At 39.7% G+C, this 17,203-nt stretch overlaps 4 protein-coding genes across 5 annotated transcripts; 3 read left to right on the forward strand and 1 right to left on the reverse strand.

Moving 5' to 3' along the window:
- The first annotated feature begins 684 nt into the window (after window positions 1-684).
- Window positions 685-2,152, forward strand: LOC146471178 (uncharacterized). The gene is made up of 2 exons (XM_085121244.1): window positions 685-1,348; window positions 1,666-2,152. The coding sequence occupies exons 1-2, from the start codon at window positions 685-687 to the stop codon at window positions 2,076-2,078; spliced, it is 1,077 nt and encodes a 358-aa protein (XP_084977370.1). The 3' UTR covers window positions 2,079-2,152.
- A 580-nt stretch (window positions 2,153-2,732) lies between these two features.
- Window positions 2,733-8,559, forward strand: LOC146471179 (uncharacterized). 2 transcript variants are annotated; one of them, XR_014866884.1, is made up of 6 exons: window positions 2,733-3,342; window positions 4,064-4,376; window positions 5,161-5,295; window positions 5,774-6,273; window positions 6,791-7,185; window positions 7,992-8,559. XR_014866884.1 is itself a non-coding variant. In XM_085121245.1 (5 exons), exons 1-5 carry the CDS (start codon window positions 3,184-3,186, stop codon window positions 7,100-7,102), a joined length of 1,419 nt encoding a protein of 472 aa, XP_084977371.1. In that variant the 5' UTR covers window positions 2,733-3,183; the 3' UTR covers window positions 7,103-7,363. The 2 variants fall into 2 exon arrangements, 1 of the variants encoding a protein (XP_084977371.1); XM_085121245.1 differs by lacking the exon at window positions 7,992-8,559 and having other exon boundaries at window positions 6,791-7,363.
- Window positions 8,560-8,597: 38 nt separating this feature from the next.
- On the reverse strand, window positions 8,598-11,198 carry LOC146471180 (uncharacterized). The gene is made up of 3 exons (XM_085121246.1): window positions 10,616-11,198; window positions 9,330-9,894; window positions 8,598-8,994 (listed from the first exon to the last, which is right to left on the reverse strand). The coding sequence occupies exons 1-3, from the start codon at window positions 11,164-11,166 to the stop codon at window positions 8,776-8,778; spliced, it is 1,335 nt and encodes a 444-aa protein (XP_084977372.1). The 5' UTR covers window positions 11,167-11,198; the 3' UTR covers window positions 8,598-8,775.
- A 1,479-nt stretch (window positions 11,199-12,677) lies between these two features.
- LOC146471181 (uncharacterized) lies at window positions 12,678-14,231 on the forward strand. The gene is made up of 2 exons (XM_085121251.1): window positions 12,678-12,750; window positions 13,146-14,231. Exons 1-2 carry the CDS (start codon window positions 12,724-12,726, stop codon window positions 13,503-13,505), a joined length of 387 nt encoding a protein of 128 aa, XP_084977377.1. The 5' UTR covers window positions 12,678-12,723; the 3' UTR covers window positions 13,506-14,231.
- The last annotated feature ends 2,972 nt before the right edge of the window (window positions 14,232-17,203 follow it).

A 17,203-nucleotide genomic window follows, 5' to 3' on the forward strand; every position in this document is an offset into this window, starting at 1 on the left:
GTACTGAATGACTTGCCGAATAGGATGCTTTCAATCGTGCTAATATTTCAGCTGCTAATGTTGCAGAGCTGACCGGTTGTGTAGTTGCCCGGATCCCTGAAGTTCTTTGAGCTGAAAAGGCAAAAGTGAGAGTTGACTTTATTACAAGACATTGATTACAAGTTAAAGTCAGGGCACAAAGAAATTAAATTTTCCAGTTTGCCCAAATTTCCACAAAACATTTTTTTCCAAGACTTTCACTTGCCTTTCAGGCAAGTTGAGGGTACGATCCACTAGCCTGACAGCAAAATCCACTAGCCCCTGGGTATCGGACACCAACTTCTTTGTACCCTGTATAGTGTAGATGTACATAAACTAAAGTATTGCAGTTTTTGACAACACATGCAGCAGAGTGGATTGCAAGGAGCTCAACAAAATCTGTATTTGAAGTAGATAGCTGACGTCAGTAGTGTTAACAACTGTTTTAAAGGAGGTTCACTGCAAACAACATATTAGGGACCTTAAGCAGTCTCGACGAGTCTATGGACGATGACGAGCGTGGCCCTAGAGGACCTGGGCTGAGGACGCCGTTTGCGCGGTAAAAACAAATGTTTAAGCAAGCTGGGTTGAGGATGCCAAACGGCGGGAAAAACAAATAACAAATGTTTTAGCAATCTCCCGACGTCGAAGCTATAAAAGTTGTAAATGGCATCATTTAAAGAAATTCGAGAGTTGCTTCTTTTAAGCCTTGAGCACAACACCATAAACGAGGAAGAATTCCTTCTTCTATCGGAAGAGTTTGAGTCGAAGAATCCTGATTTTCCTTACGAAAATCAAGCAGGTTTCGATCTTGATGATATGGATGAATCGGAATGTTTTGCGGAATTCCGATTTCAAAAACGCCACATTCCCCTTCTGGCTGACGTTCTACAGATTCCTGACACATTTTTGTGCTATCAGAGATCAGTTTTGAGTGGCATTGAAGGACTTTGCATTCTGCTAAAGCGGTTGTCGTATCCCTGTCGATGCAGGAACCTTATCCCACACTTTGGTAGGCCAGTTCCTGTGTTGAGTATGGTGAGCAATCAGGTGCTTGATTATCTTTACGATAATCACAGCCACTGCAAACTCAAGTGGAATCCGACAATTCTCAATCCAGCCGCACTTCAAGATTACAGTGATGCAATATCTGCCCGAGGAGCTGCCTTGGACAATTGTTTTGGGTTCATTGATGGGACTGTGCGGCCGATTTGTCGTCCTGGAGAGCACCAAAGAGTTGTTTATAACGGCCATAAAAGGGTGCATGCTCCCAAGTTTCAGTGTGTGGCTCTTCCTAGCAGACTGATAAGAAATCTGTACGGACTAGTAGGTAAGTGTTTGCAACTCAAAGATCACTGTCATAATTTGCAGCACGAGGCAATGTGATGATATCCTTCTCGCGCACAGCAGAAGGATTGTGTGTGTGTGTGTTGGGGCAGGGGGGGGCAAGGGTGGGAAGGAGGGTCGGTATGTAGAGAGGTGCTGTAAGACAAATTTTGTGTCATGGGTTTATATCATGTAATGCAACGGAAGTAAATGTGTGGCGCGTATGGCTTATTACGATTTTCTATCATGTAATGGGGGATGTATCAAACACAAAGCTACCACGTATTTAAACAGCAACACTCTTTTTCTAATGTTTTACAGAAGGCAGAAAGCATGACGCTGGAATGCTTGCAGACTCAGGTCTACTGAATGAACTACAGAGATCTGCCTATTTGCCCCATGGCCGTCCAATGTGCCTATACGGTGATCCCACTTATACTCTGAGAGTGCACCTCCAGGCCCCCTTTAGAAATGCTCTCTTACCTCCACCAATGCAAGCTTTCAATACGAGTAAGAGTATTGTCAGAGAATCAGTGGAATGGCTCTTCAATGATATTATAAACTATTTCAAATTTGTTGATTTCAAGAAAAATTTAAAAATTGGATTGAGCAGTATCAGCAAAATGTATGTTGTGTGCGCAATACTTAGAAACGCACTTACCTGTTTGTATGGTAACCAAACATCGCGCTATTTTGAGCTGGAACCCCCGTCTGTCGAATATTATTTCTCGTAATCCAAGACCCAGTTTTGTTGCCTTCTCAAGTACTGATCTAAAAACCACACTAAAGAAAGTGGAACACTCCCTCTCTCAAGCTATGAAGCGTTATTAGGGTCATTATTCAATTGCAAATCCTGTTATGATGCTCTATTGAATTATGTTATGGCATTCTGCATTACATTTTCGGTTCTCAAATTAATCTTCTGCAAGCTGCTAAATTATGCTCTGATATTCTGCATTATGTTTTCGACATTCGAATTATGATTTGACCTTTTTGATAATGTCTTGTCATTTTGCATTATATTCTGCAAGCTGCTAAATTATGTTTTGGTATTTTGCATTATGCTTTCGATATTCCAATTATGTTTTGAAATTTGACACAGTGTCTTGTCATTTTGCATTATATTCTTGATATTCGAATTATGTTTTGACATTTTACACCATGTCTTGTCATTTTCCATTACATTTTCGACTTTCGAATTATGTTCGGCTGTTGGACTGGTGCCTAGCAGCTGGAAAACTACGAGGAACCCTGGGACGAGCAAAGTTCCCGCCTTCTATAATTTATGTTAATTATTACCAAGTCTGATGCATCGTGAAATCAAAATGGCGGAAGATGGAAACTCGAAGAGAAGAGCTGAAGGAGACGATCAAGCAAAAGCGCAAAAGCTATACGTCTTCTTAGGGAGGTGACCACGTTGTTGTCAGAAGAGGAAGCGAAAGAAACGCTAGGCGCGGAAGAGACAACTCAGCGGAGAGGAGCTTCGAACGCAAACGCCATATTGAATGACTCCGAAGTATTTTTGCTCCATACCAAGCTACTCAAGCTGTACATCTTGCGCCTCTTGTGTCAACCTTTCAGTCGAAAAACAGGTCTTCCCACCCAAAACAAAAGCGTGGTGCATTCTTCCAACCGAAGGATACATGGACCCACGAATTTTTCTGTTTATCACAGAAAATTCAGGACCGGGTTCCTTCAAGGGCTGGCAAATTCGAACTACAAGCCGCCGGACTAGGACGTAGAAAAATTTGCTTTCATTGGAAGGCAAATTTTGCCGAATTTAGTAAAAAGTTGGAAGAGGAATATCCCAAGCTGAAGTCAGCGAGTGGATTCGTGCTAATGAGGACAGGTGTCCATGGCAATAACTGCCTTGCTACAATTACGCCGCCAGGAAGTGGTTATTCAGTTCCGTTTTTGAGGGACTGCTCAGGATTGGGTCAAGCCACGGCCTACATCAGACCTTTAAATCGCGATTTGGATACAACCCCTGTGTCTGAGGTGAGGTTTTTAGCTTACTTTTGTGGTTTGATCATTATCATTATCATTTGTACATAGTTCTGGTTGTAGTTGCAATTAATGGATATCCGCGTACACTTGTACCGATATCTTTATATTATATACAATGTAATCAGGGCTTTTGTTAGAGCCAGGACACCAGGACCCTACTCTGTCATTTCAATTTTTTTCCTGGCTATTTAAGGCTTCGACTAATTGAGGCTGTGCTAAAGTATTTGAGTGAATGGGCAGAAGTGGCTTGCAATGCACCCTTTGAATTCAATGGACCTGTGGAAATACAAATGGGATAAAGATGTGATCATTGCAGTGGTAATCATTGTGTGTTCCTTTCACAGAGTGGTTGATGGGCTCAATATGTATTCCTTTCCACATCTGGTTCATCATAGCTCAGTTGGTAGAGTATTGCAGTGTGAAGGTATAGGCTAGGAGTTTGATTCCCAATGAAGTTCTGAATTTTCTTTGGGTTGGGGGGGGGGGGTGGGGGGTGAGGGCTAATTCACAATTACTTAAATTAAGCTACTTCAACTGTGATAATCGCGTTTGCATTCCACAATGCACCTTTTGGGCCTTAAAAATGAAAATTGCCTGAAAGAGGCCCCATAACCCTGGCAATGGGAGAGGGGTACCCTGCTATTTGTACATTTTGTCTCAGCTATTTAAAATCTTAACAAAACCTGTAACAATGTGCCTTTTTGATTAAAAGGAAACTTCTGACAATACAGTTCAAGTTACTTGTTTGAACTGTGGGAAGGAGGTGGCTGTCATGCAGTGGGATCATCACGATAGCTTGTGTCAGGGTGGATCTTCTAGTCAAAGCACCAGTGGTGACTGTGTGGATTTGACTATTAACAATGACATGAAGGACGAGAATAACACCACCAATGAGTTTGAGAGCCTCAGAATCAAGCATGCTACCCTCAGCCCTATGGATGATGCTGGTACAAAGATAATTTCCCCTAGTTGCAGTGAAGATCTAAAAGGCAATGACTGTCCAGATGCTAGATCTTCTGAGAGTGGTAATACTGTATTAACAAACACAATATGTTCTCCCTCAGCCCGCAAAATTTGCTGGGTAGTGGCCCTTGGTGCCCTGGCTACTGTATAATTCTAGTGACAGGAAAACTCACTGTGTTTCCAGGCCAGCATCTCCTTTTACATTCAACTAAGGTGTTAAAATGATAAACAGCAAATTATTTTTCCCCTTTTTGTATTCTTGTGTTGTAATGAATTCAGAAAGGCTCAATTCAGAATGCTTGGTACACAGTCGCCTGCTGGTAAAGTTACCTGCTTTTACACCTAGTCTTGATATTTACAAGTGCTCCTCTTCTAGGAAACATTTCTTCATATCATGCTTGCTCAAGATGCACTGAAATGCATGTTTAATTGGCTCAGATTCACAAAATTTCCTGGGAAGGTCCCCTGGGCTCCCCTTCCCTACTCCCCTACTTCAACTCTTTTACCAGTTATTCCATGAAAGCGCATTGTACATAAGTTGGCTATAACCATCTCATACACAACAAGCAGGAGTGTAATAATTATTTTTATTTGTAAATGCCACATTGTTTGTTGAATGATAGTCACTCCCAACTCAAATCCCTGTCATTGTCACGTTCAGCTGACACTTCACCCTTTGTTATAGATTATCCCATCACCCCAGCTTGACTTATTCATTGAGCTCATGACTCTATAGAGGTAACTAAGTTCATCTGGGGCTGTTAAGGGTTGGTTGGGAATGGGGCCGGGGTGAAATAGTTTAAAGGTGCATAAAAAGAAAATTAAAAATATATGCACTTTTTCAAGGTATGGATACTTTGAAGGAAATGTTTCCAGATGTAGCAGAAGATGACCTACTGCTTACTTTGAAAGAAAATAACTTTGAGCTTGAGGAAGCAATTAGTGACATTTTGGTCAAGAGTAGCCCATTTGAGCATGCAGGTGAAGTGTTGTGGTAGTGTTCTCCATTTTGTTCAATATTGAATATGTTTAGATGTACTATCAAGGTTTGACCTTTTTTGAACAAAGGATAAGGAAAGGTTCTTGTTCAAGACTATTAAACTAAGGATCTTATTTATTTTGTTCTGTGTGGCCTTGATGTCACAGGTCAAAATGAATGGTTCTTATAGTGATGTTCTCTAGAGAGATTTCTTGGTTGGACTTTCGCTGTTTACACCTACTAGGTATATACAATGATATTAGCCCAAAATTTCAATCCTCATTTTAATGTAACAGAGCAATCATTATTATTTTCTTATCAGAAAAGAACTATTTAACGATCCAAATTTCAGCTAAGTAATTTTCATGTGAAAAATAATTGTGATAATTATATCACAATAACATATTATTGTGAAAATACTCAATGCCCTCAAAAAAGCACTCATCCAAGTCATGGCAATATACTCGCTTCTATTTTCAGGTCATAGTATTCCAGTGACTCTTAATGAAGCACTGAAAAAGTACCAGAAAGGTGTTGTTGAAGACAGATGTAAAATCATTGATGTGGACAGAGAAGTCCTGTGGAAGACAGCTCTTGTTTTCTATAAGAGTTCCCCAAAGGAACATTTGTATCGTCGATTAAATGTGATGTTTGAAGGAATGGAGAATGCGGTAGATGCAGGAGCTCTCAGTCTGGAATTCTTTGCAGACCTAACGAGAGCCATCAACAACAACTTATTTAAGGGCAATGCTGACCGGCGTGTTCCACAGTATAGCTGGGAAAACGTTTACCTCATCAAAATGGCAGGTGTTATGGTTGCACACTCATTATTGCAGAATGGTCCTTCAATGCCGTGCTTGGCACCGTATGTCTATCAATTTTTAGTTAGTGGCGAAAAGGAACATGCGGCTGCATATGTCAACTTCGATGACCTGCCAAAATCAGCAAAGACAGAAACACTTATTGCATTTCTGCAGGGGGTAAGTAAGTCCAGCAATGGTGCACATTTCAATAAGTTTTTCATTTTTCTTGCATCCCAAATACTGTAAATCAAATTTTCCAATTTTTCATATTCAGGGCAGCCAAATTAATCACTTGGCTCAACTCCACTTACATGTAGAATGCCGCTAATGGATAAAAATAATTTGTCTGCTTGAAATGACCACTTGACCAAGATAGGGGTGATAACCTCAAGAATACCCCACTACCTTTGATCTGAAGAAAAGAACAATTTACTAGTCAACCTTATAAATGAAAGCTGCATTGTGATAACCTTAGCATGTTATTACTCCTGCATTCTGGCCTCAAAAGTGACAACTTTAAGGTACTTTTTGGTCTGAGTGGTGGGCTTTGCTGGAAAGTTTGTGAAGGGACAAGTACCACTGACACCAAGGGGTTGGTTTGAAGAAGAGACATTGGCTTCCTTTTCCAATCCTAAACCCAGAATCTTGAAAGCAAACTATTACCCCCCACATTAACTTGTTTTTTTGGCATAAGGTTGAAGATGCTCAAACTGACGAGGAAATATCCAACCTGTGTGATCAGCCCAAGTTCAGCACTTTAATTGATAGGTCAGGTTGGCCCATTGGCAGAGTGTTAAACATGAAGTCCAAAGGTGACTTTGTGAGATACATGCTGGTTGAAGAGCTAGTTGGCAAACGCCTCCAACTACTCCAAAACTTTAGAGAGGGCCTGGACTACTTTGGATTGGTGGGGATGATGAAAAAGAATGCAAGTTTATGGAAGCCATTGTTTGTAACAGAGAAGCAAGTACCCACTGAGTGCAGATGCCTTCATCAGCCTTGTTGAACCCCCTTCAGGTCACGACGAACTGCAGGCGAGAGCATATGCACTGTTCATAGAGTTCATTAAGGGACATAAAGAATGTACAGGTAAACTTTGTAACATCGGCATTTGAAAACTCTACTTACATTTGTGAAAATGATGTATACAGTATGACAAAACTATCACAAGGGGCACACAGGGGGAAGGTAAAACTAAAGTGACTGAATCACTGTAAAAGCATGTTTATGAGGTAGTAAAATGAGGAAAGGTTCTGCTGCAACTATAATCAGCCATCCTGGGGGAGGAGACTTTTGCATACACAAAGCTATGCTCACCTATGACTAAAAGCTACATGTATGAGTAGAAACTCAGCTGTGTTCTATTGGAAATCCACAAATCTGATTGGTTCTCCCACTGTTTTTCTATTCACCGATAGAAACTGATTTCTTGTCCTCAAAGTGCACAAGTTTAGACTTTCTACTAAAACGACTAGACTACTCGCCCTCGTTTTCTATTCGCTCAAAGGAGACTCGGGCTCGTAGTCTAATTGTTAAATAGTTTGCACTTTAAAACAACAAGATGGAGATAGATTTAGGTAACTTTTATTTTGCCCAGGTCCCCCCCTCAGGGGATAGCAGATATTAGGTGCATATATGGCTGTATAAAATAAGGACTTTGTTGTACAGTTGTGTACTTTCTGGAAACATTGTTCCTCAAGTTTTGACATGACTTACTCTGTGCAACAGTCTAAATTAATCAGCCACAGTGCTGGTTGGATAAAAAAAGTGAACAAAGTAACAGTGGTTTACATTTGAAAGAGAAGCAATGGCACAAGTTTCTTTGAGTTTCTCATAAATTCGAGTGGTTGTCAAGTAGGAATCCAAACAATAATATTCATCTTGTCTCTCCTCAGAACATATCCCAGCACTGGGTGGAGATGTTCCAGTTTTAAATCTTTTGCTGAAGTTCACAACTACGCATCTTCATGTTCCACCAACTGGTCTCAAGAGAAAAATTTCTGTAGAATTTTTGCAGCCTAAAGCGAGCTTACCAGATGCAAAGGCTTGTTTCAATATTTTGTTACTGCCAACAATACACAGCAATACAGAGGAATTCAGCAAAGCCATGTTAACTTCGCTGTGCCATGCTTCTTGCTCCTTTGCTGCTGGTGTCTAGTTTATTGAAACTATTATCTAATAGTTTGTTGTTGTGTTAGTTATTTTCCTTGGGAGGAAGCCAAGAGGGCATATGCCAGACAAAAAGTTCAAGTTCTGTTCATAGCAACTTCAAGTGCACTTCACCCAAAATATTTTCCGGCTGCTACCTATTGCAACAGCTATTCCAAAACCATTTAGCCTTAAAGTACTTTTTTTCCAAAGAAGAAGAAAGCATCATTTAATGCACACTTGGTACACAAAGGGTGTGTGAATATCTTCGTGATTTGAGCAGAATTTCTTTGCATTCATGCTGTCAAGTCAAGAAAAGGGCGATGATCCTCACCACCTTGTGCATCTTGTGACAGATGGCTACAGCTGTACAAAGTTGAAATTTTATTTATATTTTGGGTTAGGTGCACTTAAAATTGAAAGTTCAAAATCTAGGTGTACAGAGACAGACCTGTTAACTCCTGAAGTATATTGGGCCATCCTTTTTGTTTTAGGCCTAAGACAAGAGACATTGAAAACCTAACCTAGTTATCAATAGTTTGCTGTTTTTGTATGTACGAAAGACAGTGCTTCAAGGTATATGTCTACTCCGTACTCTTCACTATCACGCAATGGATCAATTAAAGTTTTGAGTGATTCATAATCAGCTGCCTGAAGAGGATTACTTGTGATAGGAACTTCCACTGCTTCTTGATCATCGGTTGGGTTGAGTGGTGCAGGACCATCCCAATCAACGCCATAGTAATCCCCCTTTAATAGATAAAGAAGTCAATAAATATACCATGACGAGGTAATTAAATATACCAGCTCATTGAATCCACAAACATTAATTGGTGTTCTAATAGATCTACTAAAATAACCTTTTGACCCCCTCTCCCTCTCCTTCTCCCTGTGTAACTGGACATGTTAACATATACAAGTCAAAGGTGGGTATAGGTAATGCGTTTGGGATGTAGAACAAATGTTTATTCTAGGCTACCATGCTTGTTGCAGACTATTGTAGCAGTATTTGGCTCATCACTTTCAATACAAGCATCACTACTTTAAATGAAAGTATACCACAATCCTGACAAAACGCAACCCACCTGATTCCAGAAATCATCAATTCCTCTGTTTGAAGCGGTAACAGTACCAGAGATCCACAACTGCCAAGGAGACTTTCCCCGCTCTGTAGATAGGGGGGCCCTGTTATGTCCCCCAGCAAATATTTGCAGGTTCCTGTTAATTCTTGGAACATAGGCAAAGTGAAGGGCAAACAAGTGAAGCTCATTAGAGGGATCAAGCATTCCACATTGTTCCATGTCATAGAAGAGGTGATAAAAGATGTGGAGACAACCAGAGAACAGGTCTCTCCAGAGACGTTCGATTCTTTGGTTGTGAACGCTGCGGCCAGTGATGTGACTTCCTCTATTAGGCCCCCTGAGAGGGTGACTCAGCATATAGCGTGCAACTTCTACATTCTCACCACCCTTGTCTGACCTTACTCTCGAAGGTAAACCAAAACTGCCAACGGCAGTGAGAAAATAGTCATGAACTGTACTTGAAAAATTGTTTGTGCTGCATCTCAAGTAAACAATCATCCTTGAGAACCCATCAATACCCCTGTGGATGACAAATCTCCATCTGCATGTTAAAAATATTTTAAAATAACTACAATTGAGTACAACATTCACAATCAGGCTTAAAAACCTTATAGCTGTGTATCTGTGTATCAAAATCTTTTTAATGTGGGAAAAAGTAGGGGGTGGATTGGTTGGGAGTGGGGTTCTTCGTTCATTGGACAGATACTTACCCTACTTGGAAAAGAGAATTACCCTGACGATGTTTAAGACAAAAATCAAACAACTTTTGTTGTCCGATTTTGATACCGGCTTGTTTAGGATAATTTATTGAACCCAAAGCTATACCCTGACTACACTGTTCAAGACAAAGTGATAAAATCAATTATTATGTTGAAGACAAAAATCCTGAAAAAACATTCCCTGACTTGCCATACATCCCCCTATTTTTTTTTTAGCCCTTATAAGGGTGTAACCAACCCCTCCTGAGGGAATAAATCCTGCAAACAGACTTATTAAAATCGAAAAAAGAAATCTCAAATCTTTATTTTAACACAGTAAAAATTTATCAGGGTTTTGTTACATATGAAGTATAAAGAACATAACCATATTTATAATGATAAATACATATCTAAAGAGTCTCTTAAAAAACACTACTCACAATTACACTAAACCATACCTGGAATGCTGAGTATCTAACTTAATTAACTAAAATGAGAAATCCTGCTTGTAGTTAACAGTAGGAGTTAAAAGTAGTAGGCTTGTACTATCATTAGGTCTGTGTTTTCTAGACACTCCAAAGGTGTTCTGACTTCAGAATATGCAGCAAACGGTGCTGTACCTTATCAATTTGATTCCCATCTATGTCCCAAAGGGCAAGAGGGCCAGGAACTTGATACCGCCTTCGGCGTACAGCTCGTAGCTCAAGTGCTCTAAGTAGTACACCGTCAGGATTAACTCTTCTCATGCTCTCCCTGATGCGGTTTTGTTGAATTCTATAACCAGCATTGTGCAACAGGCCAGTCATCCTCTTGTACCCACTGTTAGGGAATTCTCTCATTAACCTCTCGACAATTAGATCTAGATCGTTATCAGAAAAGTCTGAATACCTCTGTCTGACATAGGATTCATATTGACGCATTCTCCGTTTCACCGTACTTTCACTTACACAGAGCATCGAGGCAATTTCCACTGATGTAAACTTCATATCTAAAAGAAACTCGAGTTTATCCTTTGAAATAGAATAGCGAGGTCTTCCCCGTTGACCAGTGAGCATAACCTCTGCTTGAATTGGAACACTCGAGTTGCGACAATCATCCTTATTCGTCGCTAGCAGAACTGCAACTTGGTGAAGGCGGTTCATAACTGCCTCTCCAGATGGAATGTGGTCAACGTAACGAACAGCTGCACTATACAACCAATCAAGGCGAAATTGTGCTACATCATCCTCACAAAAATTGCCTTGTTCCACCAAAAGGATGAGGTCTCTCACACATTTGCTTAGTTCGCTAGATATTGACTGGGCCGCCATATTGAAAAGGTTGTTTACTCGTCCCAGGGTTCCTCGTAGTTTTCCCGCTGCTAGGCACCAGTCCAACAGCCGAACATAATTCGAAAGTCGAAAATGTAATGGAAAATGACAAGACATGGTGTAAAATGTCAAAACATAATTCGAATATCAAGAATATAATGCAAAATGACAAGACACTGTGTCAAATTTCAAAACATAATTGGAATATCGAAAGCATAATGCAAAATACCAAAACATAATTTAGCAGCTTGCAGAATATAATGCAAAATGACAAGACATTATCAAAAAGGTCAAATCATAATTCGAATGTCGAAAACATAATGCAGAATATCAGAGCATAATTTAGCAGCTTGCAGGAGATTAATTTGAGAACCGAAAATGTAATGCAGAATGCCATAACATAATTCAATAGAGCATCATAACAGGATTTGCAATTGAATAATGACCCTAATAACGCTTCATATCAAGCGACGCTCACTTTGTTTGGCCGGAAATTAAAAATAAACAAAAATATAAGTGCATACAGTTACTTTGCCTTCAACAGGGATAGGGTGCAGTCTTATCATTGTAGAACCTCCCAGTTCCATCCCGCCTAAAAGTAATAAGTAATCATTCTCAAGGGCAACTTTTTATTGAATTGTAACCTTTGAAACATACAATAAAGCAAAGAAAAGATGTTGAACTTCCAAGAAAACAGTAAAATGGAAACAAGACATACAAGACTACAACTTCAAATTAAACAGTTTCGATCCCAACTGTTTCCTCAGTCTTTTAGCTCTAACTATTTTTCTTAGAGGTGTCACTTTCCAGCAAAGACATCACGATCTTGATTTGCTGCTGCTGTTGTTGTAGAAACATCATTTAAAAGCTCTGAATTTGTTCGTTCTGCTTAGCTTGCTGTTTCTGCATCATCTGCAACATGTCATGCTGTTGTTGCTGAATCAGTTTTTCTTGATCTGCCATCATCTTCTGCTGTGCATCTTTATTCTCTAGTTCCTTCACTCTCAGAGCTAGCTCTTCCTTTTTTACTCACTCTCATGTTCAAACTTATCTCTCAGATACACCAACGTTTCACTTTCACTTCTTCTAGCTTTTTTAGGCTTAATTTCCTTGCCATCTGTATCAGCTTGTCTTTTTGCTGTCTCACAAGTCGTTCTACTGCTTTCAGGTGCGGGGAAGATGTAGTATATTGCGTGACATCACGTGACATATGTTAGTGAATTGCAGATTATGCAAATACAGTTGAGTTGAGCACATGGCCGCCTGTTAGTAGTTGCTTGTGCGTTCGTCGTATTGCTCCTCCCACGAATACACTTCATAACTTCACTGTTCTTTTCAGATGATGGAGCATTTCAGTCCTTGTCAAAAGTCTATAAACCATTTTCAGGCATGGAGGCGCTGCTTCTGACAATGAAGGTAAGTAAGGAAACAGCAATAAATTAAAATACTTGTATTTATCTGCACCTGTACCATTAAATAGTGGGAAGGGAATGTCAATAATATTGTTTCAAGATTTGTCCTGGGTTGTAGCCCAGCACAATTCTCATAGAGCATGTATAGGCATTTGTTTCCAAATGTACATTTATCGTCAAGTTTACAATGGTACACTTCAAACAACTTATCGAGAATGTAATCTGATTGGTGAGGAGTGGGGTCGGTTAACAGCATTTTTTTGGGGTAATCTTTCCCTCGAAATAAGTGGGATGATCCTAAAATACTCAAAAATCGTCTCTTGAGGACAATATAAATAAGTCAATTTGGAGTATTTCATTCTTCTAATGAAGGAAAGAGGAACTTTATTTTTTTTGCAGGAAAATGAGAAAAGAGAAAACTTCATGAAAGAGGTATCTTCAAAGTCACCCTATTTAGTTTGTGCAGGGGTCAATCAAACAGTCTCTGATACAGCACAGGTGTTTGCGATTTTTGACGTTCTTTGTGAATGTATGCCAGCAGCTTCTAATCACTCTATCTTCACTTCTTCAATAGTGACTTTGGTGGCGGTGTATTACTCATTTCACTTGGAGTACGAGCAGAAACGGAAACATCTCTTTACATTTTTTCAAGAGCATGTGCTTGGTATAGTTCCCAAACGAAAACCTTACATTTTAAAACAACTTGAAAACAAACTTCTAAGCAAAATGAACAATTTAAATGCACAAAATGACAATTAAGCTAACCAGTTTGACAAGTTTTTGCCTCAGTATGTGTTGAAATGTGGCTAATTTTACTTAGCTGGCATGTAATGTATTCATGTTTTCAGAGCTGGTTTCAATAAGTTTTATAGCACTCTCAGATGGCAAAAACTGCAGAGTTGGTGTGGTCGCATGAAAGTTTTTGTTAGTTCAATTGGATCTAGGAGGCCACGACCAAAATTATTAGAAAGTAGGCAGCAAATTGAGACAAATGTAGCTTGACATTCATGTAGCAAATTGTGCTGGTTCCCACCTCATATTGAAATCTCTGTGATGACAGTTAAAGTTAAAAAATGAATATTCTGTTATTGTTTAAGAGAGACTCTTTCTCCCACAGGCAGAGATTAGATTAGCAGTAGATTGTATATAAAGATATCCCCAAGCTGGCTGATAGTAGTTTATTCTTACTAGAATGTTAATGGGTTTCAAAGAAAGTAGAAGGTGTGATGCAAGAAAAACAACTCATGAATAAGCTGTTGAAAATCTTGGCAGAGGATTGTATGTTCATTTAAAGTTGATTTTAAGAGCCCAGTGGTGTCAAGTCATGTCCATGAAGTTCAAGATAAAGTTCAAGTTTAAGTATCAAAAACAGTTGTGTTACTATTTTGTGATTTTTGTTAGAAAACGTTTAAGTGATACAGTTGTACCAATAGTATTATGAAACTAATTATTTAATATTTTGAATCAAAGACATGTTTTATTTACATGCCTCTCATAATCTACCAATTTCGTCTTGGTATTGTCGGAAAAGTCATCCAATTTAGTGCGCTTAGCACGTGAACTTTGTCCGACATTCTCGTCATCAGTGTTACTGGTAGAGGCGTTGGCAAAGTTCTCTCCATGTTCACTCTCCATTTTCAAAGCGTCATTTTCGTCGTTGTCATCTTTCTCCAGCAAATTGGCCCTCTCTTCATAGTTGGAAAAGTCTTCCCCGTCATCCAATTTAGTGCGCTTATATCATGGACTGTCCGGCATTCTCGTCGTCAGTGTTACTGCTAGAGGCGTCGGAAAACTTCTCTCTATGTTCTCTGTCCATTTTCAAAGCGTCATTTTCAATGTCATCATCTTTCTCCAGCAAGAAAGATGTCCATGGGGCTCGTTGGTATTTCTCTTTCTTTGCTTCTCATTTGTTATCCATTTTTTGTCAAGTGTCTCAACGGGGGCCTTTTCGAGTGAAGCCCAGTCACTTCTTTCTCTCGTCATAGACAGTATAATATTACTTTGAATTTGAGAGGGAGTTAGAGTTGGGTTTTCAGATAATGTCTGTCTTACATCCTCCACCGGTTTAGATATAACAGGCTTTGAAGGGCAGGTGTGGTCCCCGCAATCATACACGAAAACTGATTGTTGTCTCCTGACTACGTATCGACGTGGAAAGCATGGCACATGATTTCCTTTGATACCACACACTTCACACGACTTACTTTTCTTTTCAAACTGTATGCAGTTGACCACACCGAATTCGTTTTTGAACTCGCACTTTGGGTTACTGCAAGCGTAGGAACGTTTGCAATCAGAATATCTTACTTTCCCAAAGCCTTTCGATTCTGTCTGCGAGTCTGTCTTCCAGAGCCTACCGTCTTTGGCAGCAGACATAATACTCAACTTTTCCTTTGATGAACCCAACTTGACCTTGCAAACTTTTAAGCCAGTTATATCTTCTGTAACTTTGTCAACCTCCTCAATAGCTACATCTGACCATAACTCATGTCTGATCTTTTTCTGTTTTTTGGTGGCGCAACACTTTCCGTCAACATCAACCACATGCCTTCATCCGTTTCTATGTCTGGTTTAAGTTTCTGTTTTTTCTTTGCCAGTGAGCTTTCCTCTTCACTGTCGAGTCGTTTTGTGGTCTGAAAATACAACTCATTGTCATTGGGTTTTTTTTTTGTATACGGGATAAAAGACGCAGTGGCTTATACAGTGTCAGTTACATTACCGAGTTTTATAAACGATATTGGTTTCACCACTGAAATAAATTTGCAATGTTGTTTGGGTAACACAGATTAAGAAGATTTCAACGATTTCAGCTACGAATATTTCAGGGTACTTTCCGAAGATTTTTTAAAATAGTCCGACGGTCATACCATCACCCAATTATATGAAAGCTGGTAGCATTCGCAACAATGGAATGCGGAAAGGAAGACACCTGCAACATTCAACTGTTTTGGAACTGTTTTAATGAAGTTTTAAGGAAGGAAAAGAAAGATGATAGCTATTTCTTTAACCCAGAGGTTGGATAACAGACATGGCTGGGTCAAACATGGAAGGCCTAAAAAGAGCCATCGGTCCTCATGCGTTGCATAAATTAAAAACATACGAATTTCACTTTCAAAGAGAGTAGGAATAGGCAGGCAAGAAAGTTGAATGACCATGAAAGACGAAATTTTAAAGACTTGTGCGATGCTCTGCTCGAAGCAGTAAGTCCCGCTGCTTACGACAGAGCCAGGGAAAACTTAATAAACTTCATTGAAGAAAGCGAGGAGAGAAAATACCTGGAGTGGTGGCACAAAAGATGGAGCTACATCTTTCGTGCTTTCTTGCCATTTGACAGTGCACTGAGAATGAATCACTCAGAGCTGATCCATGCCAGTTGGGTGAAGAGGGACAGAATGAACATGTCATTGCTGGATGCCGCACATGCCGATTCTCGGGACAATATCCAACTTGAAGCATTTATGGATGGTACTGGGAAGAGTGGAAAAGGCCCATCTCTTCTGGAAAAACAACACAAAGCGACAAGAGATCAGATCCGTAGAGCTAGGCTTCTCGGAGAGGACCTGATTAGAGAAGATCTCTGTGACAAAGACGAGATATGAGCTTTACAAGACCAAGATGCACCTGGCATCCCCAATCTGCATGATAGGCATAATACTAGTGTCAGCCAAATGTCGAAATCTACCAAAACACGAGCAGGTCGTTACTGACCTACTCGTAACAAACCTTTGTCGATAGGCTGCACACGGGAAAATGAGAGAAGGAAGAGCTCAAAATAAAATTAATAGACTCCTCCACAGCCTATCACAGAGCCTACATCATAGTTAACCTAAGAAAAAATTCTGAACATAAAGTAGAAATAGGAAAAAGTCCCTCCTGTGATTGTACAGATTTCGAGAAGAATTCTGGGAAAGAATTATGTAAACATATCATATGGACATTACTTAACATGAGTCAACTGCCGGAAAACAGTGATCTCTTGCAGCAGCTGTTTCTAACTGATGACGAGGCCTCATCTATTGTTGGAAATGCATTATCGTTTTTACCACAGAACCTTGCAGATATAAAATCCACTAAAAAGACTAGAAGAGAAATAATACAGGACCTCCTTTCAAATGATCCTCGAAGTAAAAACCAGCAAGTCTGGACTCTAGAAAAAAAGAAAAGAGAAAAGTGGACAAGCACCAAGATGCCGGGCTTGTAGAAAAGTACAAAATGAAGGTGAATTTACCATCACTGTTAAAGGGCTCTATGTCCTTTATGAACAGAATTTCGTCACAGAAACAATGTTTTATTTTTGCCCGAAAGATCAATGTATAAGCAAGATACCACATTGGACCAATTTAAAACCACCAGATAGAATCATAGCTGACGTTCATTTCTGACGCTGCACTAACAACTTTCAGAGATAATGGTTTGCCAATTGATTCTGTTGACCGATAATTAAGATCAATGTGTTT

This window comes from Pavona decussata, unplaced genomic scaffold (genome assembly GCF_977016875.1).
Source record: "Pavona decussata unplaced genomic scaffold, jaPavDecu1.1 SCAFFOLD_106, whole genome shotgun sequence".
Taxonomy (NCBI): domain Eukaryota; kingdom Metazoa; phylum Cnidaria; class Anthozoa; order Scleractinia; family Agariciidae; genus Pavona; species Pavona decussata.

Excerpts from the sequence above, each read along its gene's own strand:
- LOC146471178 (XM_085121244.1), top strand. The coding sequence starts at position 685 with ATGGCATCATTTAAAGAAATTCGAGAGTTGCTTCTTTTAAGCCTTGAG. Across the intron at positions 1,349-1,665 it reads AAATCTGTACGGACTAGTAG|AAGGCAGAAAGCATGACGCT; the intron begins GTAAGTGTTTGC and ends AATGTTTTACAG.
- LOC146471179 (XM_085121245.1), top strand. The coding sequence starts at position 3,184 with ATGAGGACAGGTGTCCATGGCAATAACTGCCTTGCTACAATTACGCCG. Across the intron at positions 3,343-4,063 it reads ATACAACCCCTGTGTCTGAG|GAAACTTCTGACAATACAGT; the intron begins GTGAGGTTTTTA and ends TTTGATTAAAAG. Across the intron at positions 5,296-5,773 it reads TAGCCCATTTGAGCATGCAG|GTCATAGTATTCCAGTGACT; the intron begins GTGAAGTGTTGT and ends TTCTATTTTCAG.
- LOC146471180 (XM_085121246.1), bottom strand. The coding sequence starts at position 11,166 with ATGAACCGCCTTCACCAAGTTGCAGTTCTGCTAGCGACGAATAAGGAT. Across the intron at positions 9,895-10,615 it reads CGTTTGCTGCATATTCTGAA|TTATTTTAAAATATTTTTAA; the intron begins GTCAGAACACCT and ends ACTCAATTGTAG. Across the intron at positions 8,995-9,329 it reads TTGATGATTTCTGGAATCAG|GGGGATTACTATGGCGTTGA; the intron begins GTGGGTTGCGTT and ends TATCTATTAAAG.
- LOC146471181 (XM_085121251.1), top strand. The coding sequence starts at position 12,724 with ATGGAGGCGCTGCTTCTGACAATGAAG. Across the intron at positions 12,751-13,145 it reads CGCTGCTTCTGACAATGAAG|GAAAATGAGAAAAGAGAAAA; the intron begins GTAAGTAAGGAA and ends TTTTTTTTGCAG.